Genomic DNA, 21960 nt, shown 5'->3' on the forward strand with positions numbered 1-21960 from the left:
TATACCTTAAGCTCATTTCTAAAAAGAAATTCATGAAGTCAAACTCTTTTGTTCAAACAAACAACTATGAAATTTACCTATATTTGTTTTTTGGATTTCTTATAAGCTTTATTCACTTAATTAAAACTTACAAAACCTAAGACATTTTCTCCATAATCGAAGAAAATTATAGTTACCACAAGAAAAGAGTAATAACGAATTATAAGTTCGAAAATGATAGAAAGTTCTCTCCTAATTGTAGGAGAAAAACATGAAAGTGGAAAATACCGTTAATTTTTTTAAAAATCCAAAATCAACCCAAATTGAACCAAATCGACTATAACCAAACTGATGAATATGTGTAATATTTGGTTTTAAGACTAAATTAATTTGGTTTTGATTTTAATCCAAAACCGACGCAAACCGACTTATGGACACCCCTATGTGCAGTGTATATCAAGTTTTCGACACGCATGCACCTACCAAGCTAATCAATTTATTACAAGTGCCAAACCTACAAAACCATAGAGTAGTATTGATTTGACATCACTCCCTCTTGATTTCTTATATCTTGCGTATTTGATATTACTCCCTCTTGTTGTCATTTATGCAATACTAGTATTTTCTTATTAATTAATTATAAAAAGAATGATATATATATATATATATATATATATATGATTTTGCTAACCTACAACATGAAGGTTGTAGGTTAGCATCCTACCCACTTTTTAGTAGGGTTGGGCATAAATACCGAAAATCGAAAAATCGAATCGAACCGAAACTTCAACAAACCAAACCGAACCGAACCAAACTAGTTTGGTTCGGTGTTTGGTGTCCACCGTAAAAAAATCGAAAGCAGAAATAGCCGTTTAATCGAAGTTTGATAAAACCGAACCGAAAATCGAACAGCATACCGAAATTTAATACATTACCCAAAAAAATTAAAATAGTCCAGGCTCATTAAGTTTAAAGCGAAAAAAATTCAATTATAATAAGTCCTCTTTTGCATTTGTACCCCTAATTTTTCACTTCAATTGAGAAAATCAAATATCCTTAATAAAAAAAGGTAACTAGGATGTGTCTTTAGGATTAATGTATGTCCTTTATGTGTTTTCTTAATTATTCTTACGGTATGTATTAACACCTAGTAATCCTATATCATGATTATAGTTTTCTGTTCTTGTGTATCCTGTTTGTTTGATTTTGATTTCAATTTATCAATTTTATGTTTTATTGCTTTTGAGAATATGAATTAGTGTCAATGGAATCGCTTCTAATATTATATCAAAAAAATCGAATTGAAAAAACCGAAACCGAACTTTAAAAAATCGAAACCGAAAGAACCGAACCGAACTAGTTTGGTTCGGTATTCGGTGTCCACCTTCAAAAAACCGAACCCGAAATAGCCAAACCGAAGTTTGATAAAACCGAACCGAAAAACCGAACGCCCATCCCTACTTTTTAGTTCACTTAAATACCCTTATTATTATTTGCCAAAGTTTTAAATATAGGGACCCTTTTGTCATTTCCTTAAATATTAAATTTCTCTCTCCTGTCCAAAACTCCAACCCCCATTAGATTTTCTCTCCCGTGATAATTTTGAGCATCAAGGTTTAGTACACACAACTTTTAAATCAATTCTAAGAAGAGCAACCACATTAATCATTCTTTACGTCTTGAATCATTTCCAATTGCAAGTGTTTGTAATTATTTCAAAGATTTCATAAGCAATGCTGCTCGAAAATGTATAAAGCAAAAAGTTTGGGCATGGGGTTCCACTACTACTCAGAAATTGAAGCGGATAGTGATGGTTCTAATGGAGTTTCGCCGAACAACGGTGGTACTGCTACGGTCTGGCACTACAAATCTGAAGTGAAGTTATACCCAGAAGAAAAAAAAAGAAAAGAAGAAGAATCACAGAGGAAAAAGAGGAACAAAGTGGAGTTGCCGGAAATCAAATAGAGAAGAAAGGTTTGAAGGAGATTGACAAGAAGGGTTTGCAAGATAATGAAATTGAGAGTTGGAGAAGAGGAAAGAACAAATTGGGACAGTGAGATAAACCATGGTGAAATTCTTACCTCCATTATTACAATAGTCAATGTTGGAAGAAGAGAAGAAAAAAAAAAAACCTTCAGATCCCTAATTGGAAGGAGAAAATCATGGCTGCCTGATGGGGTGAGATCTGATGGTGGGAACTTTGGGTGGGAGAGGGTAGTTTTCTTATGTGACGATTCGTTGCTACGGTTTTAGCAGCCGCCCATAATTAATTAGCCTGCATTTGAAAATTTAGCAACTTTACTACTTCTTCCGTTCACTTTTACTTGTCCAATTTATACTTTTTACACTATTTAAGAAATAATAAATGAAGTGCATAATTTACCAATGTATTCATATTAATTGGTGCATATTTTTATTGGATTTGAAAAATGATTTAAAGTGAGTATTTAATATTATGGTTAAAACAGAAAAAATAAATTGTCTTTTCTTGATATGCTAAAAGTGACAAGTAAAAGTGAAAATCTATTTTTAGAATACTCGACAAGTAAAAGTTAATAGAGGGAGTACTTTTGGACATTGGAGAAAGATAAGTACAATAGATTCTATTCCCTCTATTCACTTTTACTTGTCCACTATTTCAAAATTAGATTTTCATTTTTATTTGTCCACTTTAACATATCAAGAGAAAAATAATTTATTTTTCCTGTTTTGTCCTTAGCATTAATTACTAATTTCGAATTATTTTTCACATCCAATACAATCATACATCAATTAATGTGGGTATTATGGTAAAATATGCACTCCATTTAAATTTTTTTTACGGGGTGTGCAAAGTCTATAGAACACAAGTAAAAGTGAATAGAGGGAGTAGTTATTAAACTAAGCTATTCCCGTTAATTCTTTTCTAACATCATCGCTGAATGGTCGGTTGATGTCGTTAAGGCTAGTTGCATGTCTTGCTTTTCAGCCAAACTGGGAAATATATAAAACAATCGGAAATTAAATAAATATCAAAGAGGAAAAACATATACTTCATCCGATTCTAAATAAATAATGTTTTAGGCTTTTCATTTATTTCAAAATAAGCGGTGTATTAGGATTTCAAGATGAAATTGATTTTATTCTTTCAAAATTATCCTTATTTACATAATCAAGAATCATTAATGCATAAGCTAAAAAAATTACTTTGAAACAGAGGGAGTATCACAAGTATTTGATATTCTCACTTGCAAAAGAAAGAAAAATTGAAGAAGAAAAAAAAATGTGACTTGTAGAGTCCTGGTGTTTGTTGGTATAACCATTCGGTATTTGAGTACCTATTAACCAGAAACTCAAGAGCATCATTGAAGAAACTTCTCAAATCCTTGGCCAAGCAAATGCTAAAGTAACTCACTGTTATAGGGAAGCTAATCAAGTAGCTGACTGCTTAGCAAAGAATGCTTCAGTCAAAGGTGAATCTTTAATGATTTGTAATTATCAGAATTTACCTAGTGAGGCAAAGGGTCCATATATTTTGGACAAGAGCCAGTTGCCTAGTATTAGGATAAGATACGATAAGGCAAATTTTTTTGTTAGTTAAAGGTTTCACAGAAGGGGATGATTTGATGTAGCCAAGATCAGTCATTCCCCTTCATGTACAAGGATGTCTTTCATCCTTTTTGTAATAGAGGTTAGGCCCTATGTCCACCTTGTTATGCTTTGGCTTGATGGAATAAAAGCACACCCAAGGTTCATGGGTGATTATATAAAAAATAAAAAAATAAAAAAATAAAAAAAGTACCTATTAACCCAATTATCTCGAATTTGTGCCTTGTAGGCTCATTAAAGGGGAAGCACTCCAAAAGACCGATCTAGCCGTAAAACTATGGGTTCACGTGATCCAGTTATTCTCGTACGTAAATTAATTTAAAATTATTATAAGAAACGACACTATAAGAAACTACAGAAATGACAATAATTTTTTTGGCAACAAAAATAATATAGTTGACAAAATTCAATATTTGGCAACAACTTAGTTTTATTATTGACATATATGATGAATCTTTTAAAAATGAACTTTTTTTGTTGCCATAATATTGACTATTGTTGCAAAAAGTACTTTTGGCAACAATAAAAAAGTTGTTGCACGTTGTTGCAATAATAACCATTGAGAAAAGTTTATTTAACAACAAAAAAATATTATTGCCAATAGTACTTTTTGCAACAATAGTCTATCTATGGGAACAAAATTTTTTTGTTGGCAAATGTCTTCTTTCTTGTAGTGTGATAAACTTCAAATAATGAATTCGCCTCTGCACTCGTTACGAAGAGTTTCTCCATTTCTCAGGACTCGAAGTACCTGAGACCTTTAACTTAAGACGAAGAGATATCATTCATCCCACCAAATCTCTTAGTGATTCTTTTTATGGTTAGCATTTCTTTGTTCTTATTTTGCTCCATTCTATATAAATGCTAGCCTTAGATGTCCATAACTACACCTCAAACAAGCAAAAATGTCTTCCATTCTCGAGTCCGGAGCCAAAATGGCTTCTTTTTACAGCCATTACACCAAAATGGCATGCCTTTTTTTTTTTAAACCCAAATGGGTATTTTCATGTAATGTCGCACGAAACGCAACAAATTTTTTTTTTTTTGGGGAAGGAAAATATTAAAGGAAAATGGTTATTTTAAGTTATTTTAAGTTTTTAACCGTTAAAAACTTAAAATAACCATTTTCCTTTAATATTTTCCTTCCCCAACGTCTCTCTCTCTCTATTCTCTTCCTATTTATACACCACAACCCCTTCTCCTCCACCATTTATTAGAAATTTCAAGAATTCCTCCATTAAATTTCTTCTCTTTGCCATCAATTTTCTTCCTTTCCATTAATCTTTGAACCCGATGATTTATAATACTAGACTTGTTTGAAATCTTTAAATTTTGCCCTTCGGCTAACACCCATAGGTTCCGAGGTTCGAACCCACGTGCGGTCAAAATTTTAAAAAAAATTGCATGAAGCGTAGTTTAAATTTCGTTATCTTGGATATCATTAAGAATTACCAAAGTTATGCCGGACGGCATACTTATGCCTTTCAGACTTGGCATAAGTATCCGGGAGATAACTTTGATAATTCCTTCACAAAGTTATGCTGTATACAAGTTTGCCCGGTTAGCATAAATTTGTTAACGAATTATCAAACTTATGCCGATGGGGCATACCACGTACTTTGCCTTGAAGATATATATGTATTTGTCATTCCAAACTAATTATGGGTTGCATTGTATAGCAGTATGTTAATTGTTAAACACCACGAAGAAAAGTCATTGCTCCACCTCTGCTCCACTTCGCTATAGGAAATACACAAAGCCACCGGTCCTCCAGGCCTAAAGCAACTACAAAGGTAACGTAATATGCATTACTTTGGTTACCATTAATTAGTCAAATATTAACTTATTATCTTGTTAGGTTATCAAGCGGAAGTACAAGAAAAAGTAGTGTTCATGACAAAATGCATCTACAAGTCATGGGGAGGGCGGGGACTAAGTACAAGAGGCCAAGGGTTGTTGGACTGTATTTGTGTATTATGCAGAGTCTGGATACAAATGTGTTAATGTAAGTGTTTCTCAATCATCTAAGTCATTGTTATTATTTTTAGCCACTTTATGACACTAACCAACCAAAGGAATGCCTCAGGTTGGTGTCCACATCTAAGGCAATAATTCGGCCTTGTCATGAGGTGATATTGGATACAAACCCTTGACAAGGATTGAAGTGGAAAGGAACAAAAGCGATTACAAAGACAACTCCAAGTGCAAAGTGCTAATCATAGAATCCAAACAAGATCAAAGGCTCTTGGAGTTCAAACAAGATCAAGAAAAGGAAAAGGAAAATCTCCTCCGTTATTTCTATGTTTAAGCTAGCTATTTTGGTGAAACTTGGATATGTAAGCAAACAATGTAGCTTGGTAGTTTTTGTTGACAATTAAAGGTTATTTTGCATCCATCCATATTTTGCATTGAAGTTGGTGTTTTGTTGGGTTTTTGCATTGAATGTTAGTTGGTGTTTTGTTCAGTTTGCATTGAATATCATTGAATAGTTGGTGTTTTGTTCAGTTTGCATTCAAATGGTCAATGCTATTGTCTAGATTTGCAAATGGTACCACATTGAATGTTTGTTAGTGTTAACATGTTGAATAGGCTAACCATTACTAACCAGATGGTATAACGTATTGCGCAAAGTCATCATAATCATATTCAATATACCAAAATTAGATTACATTGTGAATCATCTAAATAGAACTTCACTTCAACCTAATTAGTACTACAACTATTGTTAATCATCTAAGTACAACTTCACTTCAACCTAATTAGTACTACTGAACCAAGAAAAAACATAAAATTACATAGACACTAATACATAGACAAATCTTCAATGTTTTTGACCACTCCAACTCTTTGGGATATAACTTAATTACCACAAACTCACGTCACGGACGCAAAGGATCTTTTAGTTGTGCGCTTCTACTTTTAGTTATGTTTAGTTATGGTCATAACTTTGATAATTCCTTCACAAAGTTATGCGGGTCCAAGATACAAGAATTAAAGTTTGGTCCCGCATAAATTTGTTAACGAATTATCAAACTTATGCGACGGGGGCATACTTATGCCAAATTTGCCTTGAAGCATATATATGTATTTGTCATTCCAAACTAATTATGGGTGCATTGTATAGATAGTATGTTAATTGTTAAACACCACGTAGGCACGAACCCATTGTCATGAGATACTAACTACTATTCGCTTAATTCGAACAATTTATTGTTAGGTTTTGAAGTATATATACGAGGATCCACACGAATAATATTGATTTGTTAATTTCTTTGGGATATAACTTAATTACCAATCTGTTTGTCATGGACGCAAAGTTTTATGGTTACTTTAAATTTAATATCATTCGAAAAAATCTAGTACTCTATATTCGTTAAGTTGGACATATCGCTTGGGTTGCTTGTCTCAAGTCGAATTCATACTTATGTTAATTGTTGTTAATTTGTAAACCGAGATTAAGTATGTGAGTTGGAACAATACATAAGAAGATTAAAATGCAAGCTCGATCCGAGGCATACTTTCTTAGAAATGCAAGCTGAATATCAAGATACTTTTAGTTATATTTAGTTATGCCGGAGACTTTTAGTTGTGTTTAACTAAAAACTACTTTTAGTTATGTTTAGTTCCCACATAACTTTGAAAATGAAACGTGCTTTCACCACAAGGATAGGATTTGTTTATGGCATTGCTAAAGAAACCGATTAATGTTGCGAAATGCAACAAATTTTTTTTTTTTTTTAATTTCGTTTTTTATATTAAAAACGAAATTAAAAAAAAAAAAACAAAATTTGTTGCATTTGCAACATTGCATCGAAATACCCATTTGGGTTTAAAAAAAAAGGCATGCCATTTTGGTGTAAATCATTTTAGACTTCCATTCTCCTCCACACCACCAACACCATCTCTAGTACTTCTCCTTCCTCTACAACCACCACTTTTTCCAACTTGCGTTCTTCTCCTAATTTCTTTACAAAGACATCAAAAGTTTGCTCCATCAGAAAGCATAATGGCCATCGTAATTTCCAAGTCTCATGCAAAACCACAGAAGATGATCACGGCCACAACTCTCCCATTGACATTTCCAAAAGCACAGATTCTTTAAGCCATAAGATGGATAGAAGAAACATGCTACTTGGATTAGGAGGTCTTTATGGCGCTTCTACTATTGTTGGTGGTCATCCGTTTGCCTTCGCGGCTCCAGTGAATGGTCCCGACGTTACTCAATGTGGCCCCGCAAATTTGCCTCCAGGTGCGCTACTGTTAGATAGTGTATAGTTTGTAATATATGTTAGATAGTGTATAGTTTGTAATATATGAAGTGTGATCTCCAGACATCCATAATTTTTTTAAAGGCTTTATAAATTACTAGTAAAAGACTTGATATTTTCGATTTTCACTTAAAAACTTCCATTTAGTTTGAATTTTAAAATTAAACAAACATGTTTGTTCATGAAATAAGATAATTATGCTGAATAGATTTCTTTCAACTTGTTGAGTCCCACATCGGCAGGCAAATAGGAATTTCGTCTCCTTATAAGGTCTTGGGCAATCCTGTCGTCATGAGCTAGTTTTTTGGCTTGAGTTAAACCCAAGTTCTATTTCTTAGCATGGTATCAGAGCCAGACCTAGCCCAATTCAATGTTTTTGATGTTGGCCCCCCCTCCCCTCGCGTATTATATTGTTTACGCTCTAGATGTTCAGTCATGAGCTCGGGGGGGGGGGGGGGGTGTTGAGTCTCACATTTTTGGTGGGGAAACGGGAATTTGGTCTCCTTATATGGTCTTGAGCAATCCTCTCCTCATGAGTTAGCTTTTGAGGTTGAGTTACGCCCAAGATCCATTTCTTAACACAACTCTATAAATTTAGGCTTTCAATGAAATATCATGACTAAGTTAATTTGACTATAAATTTGACTTTTGTTGTATCCACAAAAGTACCTCTATCTGTTTTTCCACAATAATATACTGTAGTATCTTTTAAAGGAAAGTTATTTTCAGGTGTACCTCAAAGTCATTTCTTCTCAATTTTATCTTTCTATTATTTTAACAGGTGCATCACCGGTCAATTGTTGTCCTCCGACGACGGGGAATATCATCGACTTCCAGCTTCCACCACCATCCACCACACCCCGTACTCGGCCAGTAGCTCACTCCGCGGATAGTGCCTATATAGAGAAATTCAACAGAGCTATTCAACTCATGAAACAACTTCCGGACGATGATCCACGTAGCTTCAGGCAACAAGCAAATGTTCATTGTGCTTACTGTGATGGTGCTTATGAACAATTAGGTTTCCCAAATACTGAGCTGCAAGTTCATGGCTCTTGGCTCTTCCTCCCTTTTCATCGTTGTTATCTCTATTTCTTCGAAAGGATCTTGGGAAATTTAATCGATGATCCCACCTTCGCGATGCCATTTTGGAATTGGGATCATCCTGATGGCATGCGCATTCCTGCCATGTACACAAATCCTAGTTCTCCTCTCTATGATCCTCTCCGTGATCGGAGGCATCAGCCTCCGACTTTGGTGGATCTGGACTTCGATGGGACTGATCCTAACATAAGTAACACTCAACAAACTTCTCAAAATCTCACAGTTATGTATAGACAAATGGTGTCACTCGGAAGCACTCCGGAGACTTTCCTTGGAGACCCTTACCGCGCTGGTGGCGAGCCCGGTGGCGCTGGGTCCCTCGAGAACATTCCACACGGTCCGGTTCATGTTTGGACTGGTGATAGAACCCAACCTAATTTTGAAAACATGGGAGATTTTTATTCAGCTGCTAGAGACCCTATTTTCTATGCTCATCATTCTAATATTGATAGATTATGGATTGTCTGGAAAACCCTAGGAGGCAGACGTCAAGATTTCACCGACCCTGATTTTCTAAACGCTTCGTTTATATTTTATGATGAAAATGCACAAATGGTACGTATTAGGGTTCGTGATTGTTTGGATGCAAGAGGACTCGGATATGTATATCAAGATGTAACGAATCCATGGCAGAATTCGCGTCCGACGCCAAGGGGTTCGAGGGCTAGAGCATCTGCTAATAATGATCAACGTAATTTTCTAAGTCCAAAAGAAATTTTCCCAACGAAACTTGACCATGTCATAAACGTCATGGTGAAAAGGCCAAACAAGAAAAAGAGGAGCAGGAAGGAGAAAAAAGAGAAAGAAGAGATTTTAGTGGTTGAAGGATTAGAGTTGGAGCGTGATGTTTTTGTTAAGTTTGATGTGTTGATTAATGATGAAGATGAGACTTTAATTTCACCAGATCAGGCTGAGTTTGCCGGAAGCTTTGTGAATGTGCCGCATCATAATCATGGTACTATTAAGAAAAAACGTAATACAAAGTTAAAGTTGGTTATAACTGAGCTATTGGAGGATTTGGATGCTGAGGATGATGAGAATGTGTTGGTGACTTTTGTACCCAAGCATGGCTCTGGTGCTGTCCAAATTGGTGGTGTCAAGATTGTGCTTGATTAGAAAAAAGAAGTAATTATAATTATTTCATGATGTATTCTTCTATATGTGGTATCCTACTGTTTATGAATGTTGCATTGGACAGCGTTATTCGTGGATACACGCTGTTTCTGATTTATGTATATTGCAACTGTTTGCATGGAATAAAGGAAGAAAATTTAGTTGTATATTTTATTTATTATTTACTAGTAGTCTTTCAAACTACGCAAGGAATTCTAGTTTTACCTTATTTCGTAGTCTAAGGTCATCGATTGCTGCCCATATTGGTAGTCCACCACACACCTCCAAAAAAGGAAAGAAAGAATAATTATGGGTGTAAAAAATAATTACACAATTAAATTACTTAAAGGAAACATGAGCATGTCCTTTTTTTTTTTGAAGATACTATTAGCATTATTTGTAAACTCGTAATGCTATATATATAGGAAACATGAGCATGTCCTTTTTTTTTTTTTGAAGATACTATTAGCATTATTTGTAAACTCGTAATGCTATATATATATATATTAAAACAATTGTAGAATTTTTAATAAAGAGAACAATATATATATGTTAGTCAATCTTTACCAAAACTTTCGTGATCTGATTCATAAACTTTCGTGATCTGATTCATGTCATTTGTCCATTTATATTACTAGCGTTTTAGTATTTAATTAAGATAAACAAAGTTGGAGCTTGGAAAAAGAAGAACTTAATTAATTTATTTTTTATTACTAGTTCGTAAATCTTGTTGTTGACTAAACATGATAGAACGTGCATTTCGTCTTTCCATAAACTGTACATTATATTATATTATGTATATAGAATAGAAATCATAATAAGAATTGGTCGCAATGGAAGTGTTTGAAAGATAATGGTAATGTTTTTCTGAACGCAACCTTTGGAATTGACAATTTTGGTAACTAAACTCTTTTAGAATAGTTTTAGGTTATCTTGTTGGGTATTTTCTTTTCAGAATCCAACTTATATACACGTATACGTATAATAGTTTAGTAAAAGTATGATTCCACGGACAGAGTGTAATATTTTGATAAAACTAGGATTTGTGTTTTGGTTGCCATTGTTGAATGTAGTTTAATCTCTTGACTGCTTTCAAATGGGCAGAATAATTTAACTCTTTTTTTTTTTTTTTTTTTTTTTTTTGAGTTTTTGTTCGGTACACGTTTTGAGATTTCGGTACAAGCTTTGAGATTTTGCTAATTTGAATCCGCGCCACGTAAGGCATATTAAAGGGAAACGACTCCCTAGAGCGAAGGGAGATTGCCGGGTATAGATTTGGCCGAACTCATTAGCTTTGATTCAAACTCTATATTTGTCTTAAGAATTCACTCAATATTTATAGATTATTAATCTCGAATGTAACCCAATAACTTAAAAATATTAGAACCCATAAGCTTCAAGTTCTAGCTCCGCATTTTATGGTTCCTACCACAATTTTTTCAATCTAGAGTCTGTTTGGATTAGCTGAAAAAAGTGGCTTTTAAGCATAAGTGCTTAAAGTACTTTTTAAGTGCTGAAAGTTATTTTATAAATAAGTAGTTACGTGTTTAGATAAAAGTGTTTAAAGTGTTTTTAGAAGTAAGGGTAGTATTGAAATTGGGTGGTAAAATATAAGGGATAAAAGGGTAAAGTTGTTGGTCAAACCAAAATGGCTTTTAAGCCAAAAAAAAAAAAAAGTTGGGATTGAACAATTTTTTGATTTTGGCTTATTTTAAGCACTTTTTACTTAATTTAAGCTGTTTTTTATTTTATCAAACACCCAAATAAGTTAAAAATAGCTTATAAACTGATAACTGGTTTGACTAACTTATAAGCCAATCCAAATGGGCTCCTAATCAAGTATTTCAGCCAGCTGCAAAAGATTAATTATGCAGTGAATCCTAGAAAGCTAATTTTGAGAAAACAACTCATTCTCCTCCGTGATATTGTAGCTACCGAGAGATGCTAGCTGGCTACTGCAGTACTGCTACTCGACTTAACTAATTTCAGTATGTCCATCGACCATCAAGAAAAAAAGTAAGTTGTCCTGCTTTTTTCTAATTATGAATATATCGGAAATTTACAAAAATGAAAACTCGTCCAACAAGAGTTAAAGTAGTAATTAATCCTTTTGAACTGTATTTTATTAGTATGATCATTTTTTTTTTAATATGATGTGTGTCCACGTATTTACTAGTTTAATTAAGTGTCAATATTGTCTACAAATTTATTTGAGGACCCCACTGAGCGCTGCCTTTGGGTGGTTATTAGCTAGTGGAGTAAACTAATTACGTGTAAGGTAACATCAAGCTTTTCTGGTCCAAACTACATATATATATATATATATATATATATATATATATATAATAGCATGTTTATTTGTGAAAAGTGGACGGTTAGTACACAATGGAGTTCTTCAAACTCCTCCGCGTTATTACTCAACTCATGCATTCATTGGTTGGGCAAAGAAGAAAATACATCCCATTTGCATAAAAATTACCCATTTTACTAAAAAGTTGAAGTACGTGTATGCGTTTATATAGGAACTAAATAAATAATCTCTTCTCTTTCTGCACTTATTTAACCCACTCATGAACAAAAAATAGTACTCCTACTCCAATATACATAAAGGAATTACACTGTCAATATGCAGTGAATGTATCAATGTTTTTACACGCAGGCACCTAACAAGCTAGCTAGTAGTCATATAAAACTAAAAGTGAGAAGTCTCTAAGTCCAAAGTTAAAATACCAAAATACCCATGAAAAATTGAACGACCGTTACCCTTCACCTAAAAATAAAATTACATTGCATTAAATGAGTATTTTGAACTCTACAAGTAAATATACATTCTAATATATACAGATAAATAAAGTTATACGTATTGTAATACAATGTATCAAATAAATGGTAATTAAGAAACTCATAATAGCTGGATGACACACGATATGACGCTTAGGCTTCTTCTTCTTATTGATCATGTGAAGGTTAAATCTCATAATAATGTGGAAGAATGTGAAAGGTAAAGTTTTTTACGTCTTTATATATAATAACGGCTATTTGAGATCTAAATACTTAGTTTTATCTGATCCTTCTTGGAAGTAAAAAGCAGTGCTCCTTTAATAATATTTTTTCAATGTCTTGGAGTTGCTTGGTTGCCTGTAATATTGTTATTCTTGAAATCACTTCTTAAAAACGTGATCATGGTATTTAGATTACTTTTTGCAAGCCGGACATTTACATTACATAAAAGGTACGCGCACCACGCGCCTAGAAATTTCTCTCTATTCAATATTACCGTTATTAACTAATTTTCGACCGTTAAAACTTCGATTGGGCAATGGGGCCGCCAATTGGCATCCCACCGGCGCGTACAACAGATCAAATGGTAGCCTCTAACGAGGCGGCCCAGATTCATGGCGATTCCATGGAATCATATGCTAATACTCTCACTGATTCCACCGTTTCATCTGCGGCCCCAATTCGCATTGAACCCGACTCCATCAAAGCTCGTAAAACAACTCATAATGGCAAAGCTGCAGTTATATTCAAAGCTAAAGACTTCTATGGAGTGATGGCAAATCATTGTAAAAGGAGAGCAGACCGCAAATTGACTCTCTTAGGTCAAAATTCAAGGAGAAATACCGAATGAAAGGCATGGCAAAAAATGTTGTTTGACAATGTCAATGTCTTTCTGAACTATACTAATGAAGATGGTTATAATTTCGTTCTCTATAAAAGATTGATTGAGGTAGACGGTCATCAAATTTTTGGCTTTAAAATGGACACTGGACTTTAAGCTTGAAGAAGATCTCCCAATAGTGCCCATTTGGATTCTAATGCCAGGTTTACCTTTTCATTTACATAACTGGCATTATATTAAGCATATTGCTAGTGAAATAGGAATCCCTTTCAAAATTGATGTTGCTACTAAGAGTATGACTAGACCTAGCATGGCAAAAGTAAGGGTGGAAGTTGATTTACTTAAACCATTGATGAAAAGTGTGTGGATTGGGATTGAGGATGAAAATGCTCCTCTGAAAAGATTCGAGCAGAAGATTGAATATGAGAATATCCCAAAAATATTGTAAATACTGCAGAAAATTGAGGCATAATATTGCTGAATGTAGAGTCTTAGAAAAGAAAAAATTGGAGGAAAAGAAGGATGAGGAGGAGAAGAACTATGCTAAAAAGATGGAGAATCAAAAGAAAGGGCCAGAATGCAAAAAAAGCTATACATAATGGAAATGTTGGTCCTAAAGAACAAAAAGAGAAGGCCAGTGACAATCAACAAGTTAAAAGGGGAAGACAGGAACATGTGGAAAAAAATAAGCAGTATAGAAAGCTTAGAGGGAAAAGTGAACCTCCCAGAACAGCTTTCAAACCTACAAGTGCTCTATTTGGAGTTAACAAGCCAATGCCAGAGAATATGCAACCGAAAAAAGGTATTGGTATTCCTAAGAAGAATGAGGAGATCCACAAGCAGAAACAAAGAGAAAATTGTGAAGAGAATCAAGATAAAGATAAGGGCAATGAGGTGAATAATGAGAACTAGGTCATCTCCAATCCAGTGCCAAAAGTCCCAATAATAAGAACAATAAGCAGAAAGACAAGTTTTCAGCAAGGGATAAGAGATAGGAAAAGGACAATTCTGAAGTCAGAACCTTTATGATCAATGATCCAAATAATTTGCCGGTGATTCTTTATGAGAATGGTTGGGAAACAGCTGGGAGTAAGAAGGTCAAAAGGAGTTCTGGCAAAAATAAAAATAAAAAAGAGGAACAACCAAGAAAGGAAAAAGATAAGAAAGGACAAGAAAGTATCATCATTCAAAACGGTTTTGATGAACTGCTTCAGGAAGAGTCTAATCAAAATGATATATCAGGTCTTAACGCTGAGAAAACAGAAGAGACACAAAATGATGATCAACAAAAAGAGGATAAATGGGCTGAGGTATCATCTGAAGAGAAAAATACTTCTGATGAATCGGAGGAGGATGGGGATGAAGAAAGTGAGGAAGAAGAGAATACAAAGAAATGTACACCTGGATATGATCAATCCAACATAAAGAGGAGCTCAAAAGAAAGTGAGGCAACCAAGAATGTTACAGAAAACAAAGATAACAAACATATCAAAATAACTCTTGTCACAAGAAATCAAAAGAAGAATATTACAAAACCTAGCCAAAAACCCCTCAATGATTAAGTGTCTCAATTGGAATATTAAGGGGATGAAATCTCAGGCTGCTACGGAGAGATTAATATATTTGATAAAAGAGCACAAAATACCATTTGTTGCTCTACAAGAACCTTTTATAAATGAATCAAAAATTGAATCTTACAAACAAACCCTAGGAATGAAAGGTGCTTTTACTAGTGTTAGCAATAAGATCTGGATTTTTTGGGGAAGAGATATTGATTTCTCAGTATATTGTGCTGAATATCAAACGGTCACTTGCAGAATAGTTTTGAATAATTCTCAGCAGGTCTTTATATCTGTGGTGTATGCTAAATCCAGATCATCAGGAAGGGAAGATACATGGAGATATATGAGAGTGATTGCATCTACCATAGATGATCCATCGGCTGTTTGTGGTGATTTTAATTGTATCCTATCTGTGGAAGAAAAATTAGGAGGCAAACCCCATAGTCTAAAGAAAAGCATTTCATTCATTGAATGCCTATAGGATTATGGCTTGAAGGATAATGGGTTTTCTGGAAGTACTTTTACATGCTCTAATGAAAGAAAAGAAGAGAAAGTGATTTGAAATAGGCTGGATAGAATGATTAGCAATGAAAAATGGTCTGAATGCTTTGACATATCAGATATCATCCATCTACCTAGGCTAAGCTCTGATCATTATCCCTTTTTGATAACTTGCAAGAATAATCAATAGGATTATATAAAGTAATTCAGGTTTCTGAACTTTTGGACTGAAATAGAGGGGTATCAAGATGTTGTCAAGGCTAATTGGTTCTCTTCTTCCAAAGGAAACTTCTTTTGGGAATTACAACAGAAACTGAAAAATAACAGCAAAGCTTTAGGAGAATGGTCCAAAACAAGGTTGGAAATATTTTTGGCAAAGTGCAACAACTAGAAGAGGAAGTGAAGAAAGCAGAAGAGAGATACATGGATACTCTTGATCAAAATGATAGGATGCTTATAAACAAAGCAAAAGCTAATTAACTAGTCATACATCATAAGCATGCTGACAGTTTTTGGAAACAAAAAAGCTAACTTGAAATGGAACTTGGAAGGGGATGAAAACACAATTTTTTTTCATTCAGTGGTAGAAGGAAGAAGAAAGTATCTACATATCAACAAAATTTGTGATAATGAAGCATGGATAGAGGGTGAAGAAGAGATTGGCAATGCTGTAGCTCAGTTTTATCAGAACCTCCTCACAACAGGACAACAATATTAATCTTGATATCCTTAAATATGTTCCTATTTGCATTAGTTCCATAGATAAATATATTCAGCTTTTGACATAAATTCAAACATTGTTACTTGGATAATGATCTGTTTTTTCAAAAAGATCTGATATTTTAAACTTAGTTAGGAATGTTTCAAAAATCTATTTTTTTTTTTTTTTTGTTCGATTTTACTTTCCAAAATTGATTCTCCACAAACTTTTTCGATTTTGGTTTTAGTGGTCTAAAAAATTTTTCAAAAGTGATCATTCTAGTATTATTCCCAAAATTACTACAAACCATGGATTTGTGGGTAGCCCAAGAGATCATTCATGAAATTAAGCAAGATAACAATGGGGGTAATGTGGTTTTCAAAATTGATATGAACAAGGCTTATGACAGATTGTCTTGGTACTTTTTGTGTTCTGTAATGAGAAAAATGGGATTTGAGGAAAAATGGATTTTTATAATATGGAATCTTCTTTCAAATAATTGGTATAGTGTAGTTATAAATGGTAAGAGGTATGGATTTTTTAAATCACAAAGGGGAGTAAAGCAAGGAGATCCTATATCTCCAACTTTATTCATTATTACTGCCGAAACTCTGTCATGTATGCTGAATGATCTATATAACAATCTTAGGTTCAGAGGTTTCACTATGCAAGCTAATGGACCTAAGATCAATCATTTAGCATATGCTGATGATTAAATCATTTTTTGTGCAGGAAAATCCAAAACTCTGAATTTGGTTATGAAGGTTCTGGAGGATTATTGGACAGAAAATCAATAGAGGCAAGAGTTGTTTTCTAATGGACAAGAAGATCTCTGAAAACAGAATCAGCATTGTCTCAAATATTCTGCAAGTTCAAAAACAAGAATTTACCATCACCTACTTGGGATGTCCATTATTCTAAGGTAGGAAATTGATTCAATATTTTGCAGACATGACTACTAAAATTCTTAAAAATTAAATGGCTTGGAATTATGGAAGATCATCTTGATAAAAGATTATTTTGATCAAACATGTTCTTTTTGCTATGCTATATGTCAACCTCCTAAAACTATTTTCAAACAAATGGAGCAAATTTTTGCTAACTTTTTATGGGGTAATAATGAAGGCAAGCATAAATACCACTGGGCAAAGTGGCCCAGTCTATGCTTGCCTACTTTGGAAGGAGGTATTGGAATAAGATCTTTGAATGATGTATCTGATTCTTTTGCTGCTAAGTTATGGTGGCAACTTAGAACCAAGGAATCTTTGTGGTCTGAGTTTTTGAAAGCCAAATATGCTAGAAGAATCCACCCTGTTGCTAAGAAATGGAGTTATGTGTAATCTCATAATTGGAGAAGGACGATGAAAATCAAAGAGAAAATATATCATTTAATATTATGGAGAGTTAATAAAGGCAATGCTAGTTTCTGGTGGGATAACTAGTGGTTTGGGTGATTTGGCTCAGTTTGGTATTGCTAATACCTCCATTAGGGGCATGGTATATGATTATATTGAGGAAGGAGAGTGGAATGTTCAAAAGCTTAAGCAAAAGTTGCCTGATAATGTGGTGAACCACATCCAGAAATTACTATTAACTCTTCTGGTCTTAGTGATAAACCAGTATGGACAGTTACTTTAGATAGGAGATTTAGTTGTAAATCAGCAAGGAATATTATTAGAACTGCTCAGAATCTATCTTTTGTTAACAAGATGATGTGGCACAAGAAATCTCCATTTAAATTATCTTTCTTTCTGTGGAAAGTTTTCAAGAATAAGGTGGTTGTTGATCTAAACTTAAGGAGATTCAATGTACAATCACCTTCAATTTGTTCTTGTTGTATTAATCATGATGAGAAAGATGTGGAACATCTGTGTCACAAGAGCAGGATTAGTCAAGAGACATGGGAACATTTCAAACAATGCTTTGGGATTTTTCATTATTCGAATAGTTTGAGACATCTTGTGATCACTTGGTGGGTTACTAAAGGGAAAAATCCTATTCAGAACATGGCTTTACAAATTATGCCAGGAATCATCATGTGGCAAATATGGAAAGATAGATGTAAAGCAAGATTTGAGGATCAGAAAATGTCCATTCAGAGGATTAAAATAAGGATTTATCAACAAGTGGTCATGGTGATTCATAAAAAATTTCCCAGTGTCAACTCTTTTATACATTGGACTAAGTTTATTCAGAGCATGGATGAAGCTAGATATTTTGTTAAATCATTTCCTGTTAAGTGGTTATTTCCCAAGAATGAGTGGGTGAAGCTAGATACCGATGGTTGCTCTAAAGGAAATCCTGGAAACAGTGGAAGAGGTGGAGTTTTAAGAGATCATAGAGGTCATATGATTACAGCTTTTGGAGCAAACCTTGGAGTCACTACTAACAATGTTGCAGAAGCACAAGCAATGGAAATTGGAATAGAATGGTGTGTACAGAATGGTTAAATGTTGTTAGAATTAGAAAGTGACTCAAAATTGCTAATGGACTGGATCACTAATAACAGTAATCCACCTTGGAACATTATGAATATAATTTTGAGAATCAAGAATATGCTCAATCAAGTTGAAAGTTGGAATCTGATGCATTGTTTCAGAGAGGGTAATAGAGTGACTGATTGCTTATCCAATTGGGGCCTTGAATGCAGTACTACTACATGGATTAATGAGTTTCAACTATTGCCAAAGGAGGTTAGAGGAGAAATAAACATGGACAGTCTACAACTTCCTACATTTCGGAATAATCTCAATAAGAATTCTTGTAAGATAGATAGGAAGTTAGAAAGAAACTATGTTTTTGATGTTCCTTGAGTACATACTTTGTAGAGATGAAGAGTTGCAACTCTTCTAGTGTACAACATTTTTGTAAGCTAATCTGAAATCCTACCATGAAACTAGTATGGGATACTGTCCATTCAAGGTAGGTGCAGGGAGTTAGATCTCTTCTGTCATGTGCTTTGAATGAAGTATGAATAAAAGAGCCTCTCTATATTGATGAAAAAAAAAATTACTTGTTGCAATTTTCTTTATATTTTTTAGCAAACCTGATTATGTATCACTTTCTAAATGATACATTTCCCATGTCTCTTCATATCATGTGGAAGTTCATTATTTGTATAGCCATGACTTTTTTTAATGTGAAGAGCGAGTTAGTCTTTTATTATTAGTTTTGATCATTTTATTTGTATAGTGTAATATCATCATTTTAGGACAAGGAAAACTTGGTATATACTTGTCATCCAACCCTTTACTTTGAGAAGGTTGTGCTTGAGCAAGTCTACCACAATTATTAGCTCATCAGAAGGAGTGAGTTTTTAAATTACGTGCTCTCTGGAGAAAATATTAATCCTTCTTATGTTATTTTTATTCGAACTTAATATTTCTCCTATAAAGATGTTCATCCAGGATACAATTATAAAGTTTGATGGAGTTTCGTGACCATACTCATTAATGCTGAAATGAGATCAAAAGCATTTTGTAACATATCCTCATTCTGAGACATATTTCCTTTGCAACTTAAGAAATCATCGATTGTTAAAAAAGTATTTAAACTTTAACCGACACTTGTACTCCATGTGGTAAGAAATATCAATTTCATTATGATATATTTGAACTCACCCTTTCTGATTTTCTTTTATCAAATTATATTTCTTTTACTCTTCGGAACCTAATGTTCTTAAATCTTCCTCTTGGCAGCATGGAAAAGATATTGTTTGAGTCTGTGATCATAATTTAGGGATATTCTTTGGCTATATTTACAATTAAACACCCCTTTTGGGTTGTTGTTCTTCAGAGGGTTAGATGAGATAGTTGATTATGTCAATTGAAAATACCGTGTATTATTTTGTTTGTCATTATTATTTGTTGCTATTTTAATTTATTATTTTAATTCAAATGCTATAAAATGAGATGACATTTCATCATTTTGAACTTGCTATTTTTTTCTTTAAATTTTATTATTGATGCTTTTACTTTTATTGTTTAAATTATAGTGGTACAACAAAATGAAATAACATTCATCATTTTGAACTTGTACTGTGAAATTTTAATAATATATTAATATTAAAAAATGTTTGTACCCATTGACATGGAATACACATGCAACACACGTAATCAGAACTAGTTTATTATATAAGTGCCAAGGAGGCAACGACTACAACTTAAACCTATCGTTTCTTGAATTTTACCTTATATTATTGATTTGATATTAATTATAGTCTCTTAAAAACATTCTGACACAAAGTAATCCCCTTTAAAGTATCTTTCATGTCATGGAGTGTTATTGAAGAGAAATTACCTTTTGAGGAAGCAATGGTCAAGTTCAGAATTCAGAGAGATGATGAGGATTCTAAATGCTTTTGTTGTATCAATCCCAAAACAGAGACAATTCAACATGTGTATTTGGAAAGTGATGCTGCAAGACACTTGTGGAAGTTCTTTGGAGGTGCATTAGGTATCAATAATTCATTTTTGAATTCCACTAAAAGCTTTTTAAGCAATTGGTGGAACACTAACAGTAAAAAAACAGATTCATAAACTGGTTGTACAGATCACACCTTGCTTTGTCTTATGGGAAATTTGGAAGAGCATGTGTGCTTGTAAATATGGAGATCAAAAGAAGTTTTTGTATAGTTGAATGATTCACCATATATTATGGAACATTAGAGCAGCTTTAGGAATGGTCTACCCTAACTGTGATCTGGCTATGCCTTGGCCTAGGCTTTGTGAAACCATTGAGAGGATGAAACCAACAATTAGATGGAAGATTTTGTTGGGAGAAACCTCAGCAAGGCCATATTAAGATGAATACTGATTGGAGTTTCAGAAAAGAAACTGGAGAAGCAGGGATTGGAGTAATTGCTAGAGATGATCAAGGCAACTTCATAATGGAATTTTCTCTAACCATCAAATGCAGAAGCACCAATGAAGCAGAAGCTCAGGCTGCTAAACATGGATCGAGCAATTTGGTGCAGACAGAATGGTTATACTAATTTCATCTTGGAGTTAGATTCACTCATTGTTAAAGAGATGATTGAGAAGCAACAGAGGAACAATCAGAAACTCAGAAGCATCATTGAAGACACTTTTCAAATCCTTGATGATTGAGAAGCAACAGAGGAACAATCAGAAACTCAGAAGCATCAGTACTGAAGACACTTTTCAAATCCTTAGCCAAGCAAAATGCTAAAGTTACTCACTGTTATAGAGAAACTAATCAAGTAGCAGACTGCTTAGCTAAAAATGCATATGTCAAAAGTGAATCTTTCATGTTTTGTAACTTCAAGAATTCACCTAAAGAGGCAAAGGGTCCATATCATTTAGACAAGAGACAATTGCCTAATGTTAGAATAAGATATGATAAAGGCTATTTTTTTTGTTAGTTAAGTTAGACTAGAAGGGGAGGAGTTTGGTGCAAGGCAACACAACTATTTCCCCTATATGCTCAAGGATTATCATCATCCTTCTTTCGTAATGAAGGTCAGGCCATAGTATTTGCCTTGATGGAATAAAAGCACACCCA

General features: G+C 33.8%; 2 protein-coding genes across 2 annotated transcripts; both read left to right on the forward strand.

Annotated features, from left to right (window-relative positions):
* Nucleotides 1-4466: 4466 nt before the first annotated feature.
* Nucleotides 4467-10219, forward strand: LOC132045664 (polyphenol oxidase, chloroplastic-like). The gene is made up of 3 exons (XM_059436239.1): nt 4467-4476; nt 7439-7816; nt 8617-10219. Exons 1-3 carry the CDS (start codon nt 4473-4475, stop codon nt 10053-10055), a joined length of 1821 nt encoding a protein of 606 aa, XP_059292222.1. The 5' UTR covers nt 4467-4472; the 3' UTR covers nt 10056-10219.
* A 3977-nt stretch (nt 10220-14196) lies between these two features.
* On the forward strand, nt 14197-15236 carry LOC132047766 (uncharacterized). The gene is made up of 2 exons (XM_059438761.1): nt 14197-14568; nt 14889-15236. The coding sequence occupies exons 1-2, from the start codon at nt 14197-14199 to the stop codon at nt 15234-15236; spliced, it is 720 nt and encodes a 239-aa protein (XP_059294744.1).
* The last annotated feature ends 6724 nt before the right edge of the window (nt 15237-21960 follow it).

Source organism: Lycium ferocissimum, chromosome 2 (assembly GCF_029784015.1).
Source record: "Lycium ferocissimum isolate CSIRO_LF1 chromosome 2, AGI_CSIRO_Lferr_CH_V1, whole genome shotgun sequence".
Lineage (NCBI taxonomy): Eukaryota > Viridiplantae > Streptophyta > Magnoliopsida > Solanales > Solanaceae > Lycium > Lycium ferocissimum.